General features: G+C 43.3%; 1 protein-coding gene across 4 annotated transcripts in view; it reads right to left on the reverse strand.

Moving 5' to 3' along the window:
* Positions 1 to 13,171, reverse strand: part of LOC102399127 (solute carrier family 23 member 2) — a 68,634-nt gene that overhangs the window by 46,361 nt on the left and 9,102 nt on the right. For 2 of the 4 annotated variants that reach the window (XM_044946898.2, XM_044946900.1), the window contains exons 3-4: positions 5,274 to 5,420; positions 1,860 to 2,017 (exon numbers count right to left, since the gene is read on the reverse strand). In XM_044946898.2, coding sequence (XP_044802833.1) covers positions 1,860 to 2,017; positions 5,274 to 5,420 — 305 coding nt within the window. The remainder of the gene's footprint in view (positions 1 to 1,859; positions 2,018 to 5,273; positions 5,421 to 13,171) is intronic. The other 2 variants (XM_044946899.2, XM_044946901.2) reach the window with 2 other exon arrangements.

Genomic DNA, 13,171 nt, shown 5'->3' on the forward strand with positions numbered 1-13,171 from the left:
TTCCCTGTTTCTCTGCATGTTTAATTAGGCTGCAGATTCTTTTAACTCTATCTTCTGATTTTGCTTTGTCTCTCACAGGGTTACCAGAAGGCGAGGCCCACAAGCACCCTCAGTATTGAGATTCCAGTTGGAACATAGTACTGCATCATCTTCTCTGTCAACAGCACAGGTGTCCACATATTAGAGATGGAAGGACTTACCAATATGACACACTTCAACTCCCTCATTTTACAGACGAGAACACTGGGTCTTAGAGAGGGTGAATGGCTTGTGCAGCTTCCCACAGCACAGAAGCCAGAACTAGAATTCAGGCCCCCAGCTTCCAGGATCAATGTTTTTCCATTATTATAGTGAACACCATCTCAATTTAAGGCAAGGAGCTTCCCCCCCCAGAAGAGCCTTGTGTATGTAACTCTGCATGGGGCGGCTCAGGGGTGGGGCCTCCTGGGTGTCCAGGCAGGTGGCTGCAAGGCCTCTCTACTGCAGCACCGGTCACTCCAGGGACTGATCCCGGAAAGGTAGGAGGGGTCCTGGATATCAGGGACTTGAGAAACAGACCAGACCAAACCTTAAACCTCTCTCAGCGCTCGGTGGGGGATTGGGGAAAATCTTGGCTCTCAAAGACGATGACAGAAGAAGGAAGAGAGAGAAGGGAAATAATTTGACAAAGATGTAGGCTCTAAACCCCTCTCCTCAACAAAAAATGGGAGACCTTAAGCACTGGCATATCTCCTGTAAATGACTTGCAAAAGCAGCACTTTGGAAAGAGCCTTTGATTTGATTTAGGCAAGAAGACTAGGTTAGGAAGGAATATTCTCTAGATACTCTCTGCTGCTGCTGCTGCTAAGTCACCTCAGTTGTGTCCGACTCTGTGGGACCCCATAGACGGTAGCCCACCAGGCTTCCCCGTCCCTGGGATTCTCCAGGCAAGAACACTGGAGTGGGTTGCCATTTCCTTCTCCAATGCATGAAAGGGAAAAGGGAAAGTGAAGTCACTCAGTCGTGTCCGACTTTAGCGACCCCATGGACTGCAGCCTTCCAGGCTCCCCCGTCCATGGGATTTTCCAGGCAAGAGTACTGGAGTGGGGTGCCATTACCTTCTCTGCTATATACTCTCTACAGGCAGCCTATCTTGGAAATAATCAGCCATCTTGTAACAGCCTTCACTTGTAGTTTGATTCAGATAATTGATAAAGGATAAAAGTTCTCATCAGAAAGAATTTTTTTTCTGTTTCTTTAATTTTATATTTATATGAGATGATGTATGTTCATTAAATTTACTGTGCTAATCATTTCTTGATGTATGTAAGTCACTCATTATGCTGTACACTTACACAGTGTTGTCTGTCAATTACATCTCAATGAAACTGGAAGGAAAAAAAGAATAAATAGTAATTTTTCCTCTCAAGTCATTTTCTCATAAGACAGATTGGGAGAAGTACATCATAGGGAAAGTTTTCCATTTTCCTCTGCATCTCCAAAACTGGGCACAGACTTGGCACAGATTAGGTCACAAGCAGACTTACAGGGAGATTCCCTCACTTGCACTGCTCCCTCTGAAGTCCAGGGAGGAGTCCCCACAGTGTGTTCACTAGCACAAGCCTTGTAGAATTTGCAAAGGTAAAAGGTTTCAAGCATGGCCATCTGTAGCTATTTGTATTACTTTAACGAAGAACTCTGGCTAATGTAGACAGTAAATGTTGGCACTGGGACTTGAACTTATGTGCTTACTTCTGATCCTGTGCTCCCTCTATCATGTCACACCAGCTTTCTAACTCATCTCAGGCTACAAGCCAAGCAAAACTTATTGCTACCCTGGGAGATAAAAGTCAGAATCCATGGAGAGGAGTTTTACCTACCTGATTCCTAAAAGTACTTGCAGGAGAGTGCAGATGCCAGAGACGAAGAAAGTGGTGCTGATGAGGTAGCTCTGGGTCAGGGGATCATGCTGCAAACACAGGTCCTTAGCCAAGATGAGCGGCACTGCCACAAGCCCCCCTAGGGCCGTGAGGAAGTGCTGTAGGCAGAGCAGAGAGAGGAGACAAACTTAGAGATGCTGTGGCTGCCTACTCCACCTAATCCTATTCCTTCTACTGGAGGCTCAACCTTTGGTCTCAGAGGAGATCCAGGCAAGTGGCAGGAACTAGGAAGGCCTGGCAGCAAGGAGCAGGGACACAACCAGAAGGTCTGGGGTTCAAAGGCAGGACTCCAGGGCTGAGAACTGCTGTTTTAGGTAAGAAACCAAGGTAGGGATGCGGTGTGGGAGGACATAACAGGAACCAAGGAGGTGGCCTTAAGAATAGGAATGACAAGAGGCTCATTATTAAAATAAGGCACAAGGTGAGAGCAAGACCATTGACCAGGCCTGAGCACATTTTTCAAGACTGCTGCTGCTGCTGCTGCTAAGTCGCTTCAGTCGTGTCCAACTCTGTGCGATCCCATAGATGGCAGCCCATCAGGCTCCCCCGTCCCTGGGATTCTCCAGGCAAGAACACTGGAGTGGGTTGCCATTTCCTTCTCCAATGCAGGAAAGTGAAAAGTGAAAGTGAAGTCACTCAGTCATGTCCGACTCTTAGCGACCCCACGGTCGGCAGCCCACCAGGCTCCACCGTCCATGGGATTTTCCAGGCAAGAGTACTGGAGTGGGGTGCCACTGCCTTCTCCACTTCAAGACTAATTATACATTAGGTCAGAAAACAGCATCAGCAAATTTAAGAAGACTGAAATCAAACCAACAATCTTTTCTGTCCACAATGGTCTGAAACTGGAAATCAATAAGAGGAAGGAAACTGGACACAAGCTGGTGGAAATTAAGAAACACACTCCTGAACAACCAATGGGTCAAAGAAGAAATCAAAAGGGAAATAAAAAATAACTTAAGACAAATGAAAATGGAAATACAACATACCAAAACTAGTGGGAAGCAGCAAAAGCAGTTCTAAGAGGACAGTTTATAACGATCTATGCCTGCATTAAGAAAGAAAAAAGGTCTTAAATAAACAACTTACGTTTATTTCTCAAAGAACTAGAAAAGGAAGAACAAACTGAGTCTCAAGTTAGAAGAGAGGGAAAAAATACAGATCAGAACAGGAATAAATGAAATGAAAAACAATAGGAAAAAAATCAACAAAATGAGAGCTTTTTAAAGATAAACAAACCCTTAGCTAAACTCAGAAAAAAGGAGAGAGGACTCAAATAAAATGAGACATGATATGATAGGAATGCAAAGTACCATAAAACAATAGTACCATTACACACCAATAAATTGGATAACCTAGAAGAAATGGATAGATTACTAGAAAGACACAATTTACCAAGACTGAATCATGAAGAAACAGAAAATATGAACAGACCAACGACTAGTGAGGAGACTAAAACCGTAATCAAAATTTCCCAACAAAGAAAAGCCAAAGACCAGATGGTTTCACTGGCAAATTCTATCAAATATCTAAAGAAGAATTAACACCAAGCCTTCCCAAACTCCTCCAAAAATTGAAGAGGAGGGACCACTCCCAAACTCATTTTACAATCCAGCATAACCCTGATGGGGTTGTGGCTCAGACAGTAAGGAATCTGCCCGCAATGCAGGAGACCCAGGTTTGATCCTTGGGTTGGGAGGATCCCCTGGAGAAGGAAATGGCAAGCAACTCCAGTATTCTTGCCTGGAAAATCCCATGGACAGAGGAGACTAGCAGGTTACAGTCCATGGGGTTGCAAGGAGTCGGACATAACGGAGCGACTTTCACATAACCCTGATACCACAGCAAGATAAAGACCCTACAGGGAAAGAAAATTACAGGCCAATATCCCTCATGGATATAGATGCAAAACTGCTCAATGAAATCCTAGCAAACAGCATTCTACAGTACATTAAATGGGCCATATGCCATGATTAAGTAGGATTTTTACCCCTGGAATGTTAAATATATACAAACCAGAAAATATGATACACCATATTAATAACATGAAAAATAAAAATCCCATCACCTCAGTGGATGCAGTAAAAAACATTTGACAAAATTCAACACCCTTTCATAATGAAGTATCTACATTATCCATTTTATTGGCTCACAATAATATTTTTTAAAATAGTATGACATTTGCTTCTCTTCTTTTGTGGAAAAGCACCAGGAAGCAAACAAAAAAGTATATCCCATCCCTAATATTCCACATTGAACATTTTGGGATGAAAATGAAAATGAATCCATCTATGAGATTAAAGATTCAAGCTACCAAAAGTTACAAAACAAATAGTAAAAGTTGAAAGCTCCCTTCCTTTTTCTAGTTCCTCAACCCAAGGTTAAATACCTTTATTAGTTTCTATGATTCCTTCAAAACATGTAAAAATTACTACATATATTTATTTCTGCTATTCTATCTCTCTTTTTGCTTATTAGTCTTTAACATAAAAAAATCACACTATACACAGTTATTTACTTGACTTAATTGATTTAATCTATGTTGGTGATCATTTTTTAACTGCAAGGTAAATATATCTTTCTCTTTCTAACAGCTACATTAAAAAATTATTTGTTAGAATATATCACAGTTCTCTAAGATGGATATTTTGGGGGTGTTTCTGGGTTTTGTTTGTTGTTGTGATTTTACGATTAATCAATAGAACCACTTTGTACTTATCTTAACAAGTCTTGCCAGCATATCTAGAGAGAAATTCTTTTAAAAAAAAAATTTGTTTCATTTGGCCATGCCACACGATTTGTGGGAACTTAGTTCCCCTACCAGGGACTGAACCCATGCCTTGGCAGTGAAATGATGGACTCCTAACCACTGGACCCCTGGGTAATTCTCTACAGAGAAATTCTTAAGCATTAGGGCCTGGGTTAAATAACATGTGTTTTACAAGTTAATAGAAAAGTTGCACCAGATAACATTCCAACAAGTGTTTGACAATGCTTGTTTTCCAATATTCCCCAAGCACTGGTTATGAAACATTTCAGTTGTTGCCAAAAAAATAATAATTGCTATCTTGGGGAAACAAAACAAAACAAAACTCACAATGGCCCAGTTGGTGTCCTTGATGTGACCTAGTAGCTTAGCATGGGGGAGAATCTTCCCCTAACTCCCTGACCCCATCCCCAAACTCCGTGGGAGAAAAGAGAGCCTGGAGGAGCCTTGAGTTCCCTAAAGGTCAACAGCATGGTAGCCAAAAACATGAGCAACTGAAGTTAGATCTTGACTAATTTGACCCGTGTGTGTCGATGTGCCTTTTGAGACAGAGCCTCCTTGTACCCAATGCTTCTGTGTGGCATTACCTGGATCCCCAAGAAGATGCAGAGATACCATGGTGGGATATCCAGGATGCCATAAGCCATGTGGCTGCTGCTGGGACTCTTGAGCTGGCCATCCTTCTTGCTGCCTTGGTCACCTTCATGGGAGCTGAGCACACCATCACCCCTGTGCTGGGAAAAAGACAAAAACACGTTTGAGCATCTCAAGAGGAATCAAGCGCATTTTGATGCCAAAAGCTTGGCCTCTATGCACCAGTGTCAAATCAAATCTCGGAGACAGAGTTTTGGATGAAGTAGAAAAGAATAGCTTATTGCTTTGCCAGGCAAAGGGGAACACAGTGGCTCCTGCCCTCGAAAACTGTGTGTCTCCAACCAGAGGGATTTGGTGAGAAGTTTTATAGCAACGGCTCAAGCATGGGGCTGCTAATAAGATTAGGCCGTGTACAGTTCAGTTCACTCAGTCCTGTCCGACTCTTTGTGACCCCATGGACTGCAGCACGCCAGGCCTCACTGTCCATCACCAACTCCTGAAGCTTACTCAAACTCATATCCATCGAGTCGGTGATGCCATCCAACCATCTTATCCTCTGTTATCCCTTCTCCTCCTGCCTTCAATCTTTCCCAGAATCAGAGTCTTTTTAAATGACTCAGTTCTTCCCATTAGGTGGCCAAAGTATTGGCGTTTCAGCTACAGCATCAGTCTTTCCAATGAATACTCAGGACTGATTTCCTTTAGGATGGACTGGCTGGAACTCTTTGCAGCCCAAGAGACTCTCAAGAGTCTTCTCCAATACCACAGTTTAAAAGCATCAATTCTTTGGCACTCAGCTTTCTTTATAGTCCAACTCTCACATCCATACATGACCACTGAAAAAACCATAGCTTTATCTAGACGGACCTTTGTTGGCAATGTCTCTGCTTTTTAATATGCTGTCTAGGTTGGTCATAGCTTTTCTTCCAAAGAGCAAGTGTTTTTTAATATCATGGCTGCAGACACCATCTACAGTGACTTTGGAGCCCCCCAAAATAAAGTCAGCCACTGTTTCCATTGCTTCCCCATCTATTTGCCATGAAGTGATGGGACCGGATGCCATGATCTTTGTTTTCTGAATGTTGAGTTTTAAGCCAACTTTTTCACTCTCGTCTTTCACTTTCATCAAGAGTCTCTTTAGTTCTTCTTTGCTTTCTGCCATAAGGGTGGTGTCATCTGCATATCTGAGGTTATTGATATTTCCCCTGGCAATCTCGATTCCAGCTTGTGCTTCTTCCAGCCCAGCGTTTCTCATGATGTACTCTGCATATAAGTTAAATAAGCCGGGTGACAATATACAGCCTTGACGTACTCCTTTTCCTATTTGGAACCAGTCTGTTGTTCCATGTCCAGTTCTAACTGTTGCTTCCTGAGCTGCATACTCAGGAGATTTCTCAGGATTTCTCAGGAGGCAGGTCAGGTGGTCAGGTATTCCCATCTCTTTCAGAATTTTCCACAGTTTGTTGTGATCCACACAGTCAAAGGCTTTGGCATAATCAATAAGGCAGAAGTAGAGAAGGCAATGGCACCCCACTCCAGCACTCTTGCCTGGAAAATCCCATGGACGGAGGAGCCTGGTGGGCCGCAGTCCATGGGGTCGCTAAGAGTCGGACACGACTGAGCGATTTCACTTTCACTTTTCACTTTCATGCATTGGAGAAGGAAATGGCAACCCATTCCAGTGTTCTTGCCTGGAGAGTCCCAGGGACGGGGGAGCCTGGTGGGCTTCCGTCTATGGGGTCACACAGAGTCAGACACTACTGAAGCGACTTCACAGCAGACGTTTTTCTGGCACTCTCTTGCTTTTACGATGATCCAATGGTTGTTGGCAATTTGATCTCTGGTTCCTCTGCCTTTTCTAAATCCAGCTTGAACATCTGGAAGTTCATGGTTTATATACTGTTGAAGCCTTGCTTGGAGAATTTTGAGCATTACCTTGTCAGTGTATGAGATGAGTGCATTTGTGCAGTAGTTTGAGCATTCTTTGGCATTGCCTTTCTTTGGGATTGGAATTAAAACTGTTATTTTCCAGTCCTGTGGCCACTGCTGAGTTTTCCAAATTTGCTGGCATATTGAGTGCAGCATTTCACAGCATTATCTTTTAGGACTTGAAATAGCTCAACTGGAATTCCATTACCTCCACTAGCTTTGTTCGTTGTGATACTTCCTAAGGCCCACTTGACTTCACATTCCAGGATATCTGGCTCTAGGTGAGTGTTAACACCATCATGATTATCTGGGTCATGAAGATCTTTTTTGGATAGTTCTTCTGTGTATTCTTGCCACCTCTTCTTAATATCTTCTGCTTCTGTTAGGTCCATACCATTTCTGTCCTTTATTGTACCCATCTTTGCATGAAATTGGCCCTTGGTATTGGCTGGATGGCATCACTGACTCAATGGACGTGAGTCTCAGTGAACTTCAGGAGTTGGTGATGGACGGGGAGGCATGGCTTGCTGCGATTCATGGGGTCGCAAAGAGTCAGACATGACTGAGTGACTGATCTGATCTGATCTCTAATTTTCTTGAAGAGATCTCTAGTCTTTCCCATTCTATTGTGTTCCTCTATTTCTTTGCATTGATCACTGAGGAAGGCTTTCTTATCTTTCCCTGCTCTTCTTTGGAACTCTGCATTCAAATGGGTATATCTTTCCTTTTCTCCTTTGCCTTTCATTTCTATTTTCACAGCTGTTTGTAAGGCCTCCTCAGACAACCATTTTGCCTTTTTGCATTTCTTTTTCTTGGGGGTGGTGTTGATTCCTGTCTCGTGTACAATGTCACAAACCTGCGTCTGTAGTTCTTCAGGTACTCTGTCTATCATATCTAATCCCTTGAATCTATTTCTCATTTCCACTGTAAGGGATTTGATTTAGGTCATACCTGAATGGTCTAGTGGTTTTCCCTACTTTCTTCAATTTAAGTCTGAATTCTGCAATAAGGAGTTCATGATCTAAGCCACAGTCAGCTCCTGGTCTTGTTTTTGCTGACTGTATAGAGCTTCTTCTTTTTTGGCTGCAAAGAATATAATCAATCTGATTTCAGTGTTGACCATCTGGTGATGTCCATGTGTAGAGTCTTCTCTGTGTTGTTGGGAGAAAGTGTTTGCTATGACACAGAAAACTAACCAATCTGATCACATGGACCACAGCCTTGTCTAACTCAGTGAAACTATGAGCCATGCCATGTAGGGCTACCCAAGACGGATAGTTCATGGTGGAGTGTTGGGGGCCAGAGTGAGGCACTCCACCCGTGGCAAAGGTCATGAGGAAGACGGCTCGACATACGCAAAGGCGGGATCGAGCCTCAGGAGTCCCCCTGGAAATCCTCAAGTATCTACCCCCATAACCAGAGCCTGCCTACTTTACTACTTTGTGCTCTCACCTACACCTCTGGCTTTACGGGGGACTGTCCCCCACCACCTCTTTCGGAGAAGGAGTTAACTTAGAGCTCCAGTTAATAATAATTCCTGGGAGTGATAGGAGTGTTTCAACCTACAAACTCCTCTGAAGTTTCTCTAGCCTGCCTGACAGGCTTGTCTGGCCACATGTGATTGCTCACAGCCTCCCAACCGTGAGAGGCACGAGATGCTTTAAACCTTCTAAAAACAGGTTCTTTAGAGAAGTTAGAAAACCATTAATATAAGTATAGTGGGCTGATTAGAAATTGTATTGGTGAAGGGTTTTTCATTTTTTGAGCCAATGTTTGTTGCTAAGTCTCCATATCCCCTGCCCTTAACACACATTAATGAATATATAGAAGAAATAAGTATTAACCTTTGATATAAATCACGTTAGACCTTAGGCTAAGTAAATTCTTTCCTTAACTAAAACCCACTATACCCTCACCCTATAGGAATGTAACTTTATTTGGGTGGCGTCTGTTTTAAGAATAATCACCCTGGAGAAATAAGTGTCCTGGTTGACTGACTGCTGTCACAAGGAGAGGGTCATAAATTGTCAGCAGGCCCCCTGGCCAGAAGATGATGTAACACCCCTAAGACCTCTGTATACATTTGTATGAAGCACCTGACTTTGATAAAAGTCAGGACTGCTGACCCCACGTGACTTTTGCATAACATCTCAGTGTATAAAAGTAGACCATGGAAAATAAAGAATGGGGATCAGTTCCTCGAAAGACTGGTCTCCCCATGTCTCTCTCTCACTCTGGCTGAGTCTCCATCTGGAGCGCAGAACCCACCATGCTTACTAATTATGCCTGGGCTTCTAAGATCCGACCGGGGAGGCCTCAGTGTCTCCTCTCCTTCGGGAGAATGGAAGGACGCCTGTGGCCTACATAAGTGGTGCAAGCTTCTTGTCTTGAAGTTTTATTGGTCCCCCGCGTAAACCAAGCTACTCAGCCTCTTTTCTCCACTGAATTTTCCTACTGAGCTATCCTCATTCTATTACTCTTTATATCTTTGATGAATAAATAATTAAATAGGTCGCCGACGCCGTCCCCACTTCGAATACCCTGGATCAGCCGGGGCTGGACCCCGGCAGTGGAGAGTTCTGACAAAACATGGTCCACTGGAGAAAGGAATGGCAAACTATTCTTGCCTTGAGAACCCCATGAACAGTATAAAAAGGCAAAAAGACAGGACACTGAAAGATGAACCCTCCAGGTCCGTAGGTGTCCAATATGCTACTGGAGATCAGTGGAAAACTAACTCCAGAAAGAATGAAGAGATAGAGCCAAGGCAAAAACAACACCCAGTTGTGGATGTGACTGGTGATGTGAGTAAGGTCCTATGCTGTAAAGAGCAATATTGTGTAGGAACCTGGAATGTTAGGTCCATGAATCAAGGCAAATTGGAAGTAGTCAAACAGAAGGTGGTAAGAGGGAACATCAAAATTTTAGGGATCAGCGAATTAAAATGGACTGGAATGGGTGAATTTAACTCAGATGACCATTATATCTACTACCATGGGCAAGAATCCCTTAGAAGAAATGCAGTAGCCATCATAGTCAACAAAAGAGTCTGAAATGCAGTACGTGGATGCAATCTCAAAAACAACAGAATGATCTCAGTTCATTTCCAAGGCAAACCATTCAAATCACAGTAATCCAAGTCTGTGCCCCGACCAATAATGCTGAAGAAGCTGAAGTTGATCGGTTCTATTAAGACCTACAAGACCTTCTAGAACTAACACCTAAAAAAGATGTCCTTTTCATTATAGGAGGACTTCCCTGGTGGCTCAGATGGTAAAGCGTCTGCCTATGATGCGGGATACCCAGTTCAATCCCTAGGTTGTGAAGATCTCCTGGAGAAGGAAATGGAAACCCACTCCAGTATTCTTGCCTGGAAAATCCCATGGATGGAGGAGCCTCTAGGCTACAGTCCATGGGGTCGCAAAGAGTTGGACACAACTGAGCGACTTCACTTATTCATTATAGGGGACTGGAATGCAAAAGTAGAAAGTCAAGGAATACCTGGAGTAACAGGCATATTTGGCCTTGGAGTACAGAATGAAGCAGGGCAAAGGCTAATAGAGTTTTGCCAAGAAAACGCACTGGTCACAGCAAGCACCCTCTTCAAACAACACAAGAGAAGGCTGTGTACAGGGCACTGCTTTAATCTGGTCTCAGGTAATATAATGAGAACCTTGTTCTTGGGCTTCCCTGGTAGGTCAGATAGTAAAGAATCCACCTACAGTGCAGGAGACCCAGGTTTGATCCCTGGGTTGGGAAGATCCCCTGGAGAAGGGAATTGCTACCCATTACAATAATCTTGCCTGGAGAATTCCATGGACACAGGAGCCTGGTGGTCTGCAGCCCATAGGGTTGCAAAGTGTCAGATATGACTAAGTGACTAACACACACGATCTGATGAGTTTGAGGTTCCTTTAATCTGGAATGAAGAATAGTGACATCTTCCTCCTTAAAAAACTAGGAATAAAATTACCATATGATCCAGCAATCCCACTCCTAGGCATATACCCTGCAGAAACCAAAATTGAAAAGGATACATGTATCCCATTGTTCATTGCAGCACTGTTTACAATAGCTAGAATATGGAAGCAACCTAGATATTCATCGACAGATGAAAGGATAAAGAAGTTGTGGTACATATTCACAATAGAATATTACTTAGCCATAAAAAGGACTGCATTTGAGTCAGTTCTAATGAGGTGGATGAACCTAGAGCCTATTATACAGAGTGAAGTCAGTCAGAAAGAGAAAGATAAATATCATATACTAATGCATATATACAGAATCTAGAAAAATGGTACTGAAGAATTTATTTACATGGCAGCAATGGAGAAATGGACAGAGAGAATAGACTTATGGACATGGGAAGAGAGGAGGACAGGGTGAGATGTATGGAGAGAGTAACATAGACTCTTACTGTGTTTCTATGAAGTAAAATAGATAGCCAATGGGAATTTGCTGTATGTCTCAGGAAACTCAAACAGGGGCTCTGTATCAAGCTAGAGGGGTGGGATAGAGAGGAAGATGGGACAGAGGTTCAAGAGAAAGCAGATATACATATACCTATGGATGGGAAAACAGTGAAAACAGTGTCAGATTTTATTTTTTGTGGCTCCAAAATCACTGCAGATGGTGACTGCAGCCATGAAATTAAAAGACGCTTACTCCTTGGAAGGAAAGTTATGACCAACCTTGATAGAATATTGAAAAGCAGAGACATTACTTTGCCAACCAAGGTCCGTCTAGTCAAGGCTATGGTTTTTCCTGTGATCATGTATGGACGTGAGAGTTGGACTGTGAAGAAAGCTGAGCACCGAAGAATTGATGCTTTTGAACTGTGGTGTTGGAGAAGACTCTTGAGAGTCCCTTGGACTGCAAGGAGATCCAACCAGTCCATTCTGAAGGAGATCAGCCCTGGGATTTCTTTGGAAGGAATGATGCTAAAGCTGAAACTCCAGTACTTTGGCCACTTCATGTGAAGAGTTGACTCATTGGAAAAGACTCTGATGCTGGGAGGGATTGAGGGCAGGAGGAGAAGGGGACGACAGAGGATGAGATGGCTGGACGGCATCACTGACTCGATGGACGTGAGTCTGAGTGAACTCCGGGAGTTGGTGATGGACAGGGAGGCCTGGCGTGCTGCGATTCATGGGGTCTCAAACAGTCGGACATGACTGAGTGACTGAACTGAACTGATGGCTGATTCCTATTGAGGTTTGACAGAAAACAACAAAATTCTGTAAAGCAATTATCCTTCAATTAAAAAACCAAATAAAAAGAATGGTGTCATCTTCCATTTATTGGGGGGTTTAGTCCTTTTGTTATTGTTGTTCAGTCACTAAGTCATGTCCCACTCTTTGTGACCCCATGCACTGCAGCACGCCAGGCTTCCTTGTCCTTCACTCTCTCCCAGAGTTTGCTCAAATCCATATCCATTGAGTCAGTGATGTATCTAACCCTCTCATCCTCTGTCATTCTCTTTTCTTTTTGCCGTCAATCTTTTCCACCATCAGGGTCCTTTCCAGTGAGTGTGCTTCTTGCATCAAGTGGCCAGAGTATTGGAGCTTCAGCATCAGTCCTTCCAATTAATCTTCAGGATTGATTTCTTTTAGGACTAACTGGTTTGATCTCCTTGCAGTCCAAGGGACTCTCAAGAGTCTTCTCCAGCACCACAGCTTGAAAGCATCAATCCCTCGGCACTCAGCCTTCTTTGTGGTCTAACTCTCACATCCATACACGACTACTGGAAAAACCATAGTTTTGACTACATGGACCTTTGATGGCAAAGTGATATCTCTGCTTTTTAACATGCTGCCTAGGCTTGTCATAGCTTTCCTTCCAAGGAGCAAATGTCTTTTGATTTCATGGCTGCAGTCACCATCCACAGTGATTTTGGCGCCCAAGAAAATAAAGATACTGTTTTATCTCTTGAGGTGGAACCAGGACCCTGCCCAAAGCCTGC

Source organism: Bubalus bubalis, chromosome 8 (genome assembly GCF_019923935.1).
Source record: "Bubalus bubalis isolate 160015118507 breed Murrah chromosome 8, NDDB_SH_1, whole genome shotgun sequence".
In the NCBI taxonomy this organism is placed as follows: Eukaryota; Metazoa; Chordata; class Mammalia; order Artiodactyla; family Bovidae; genus Bubalus; species Bubalus bubalis.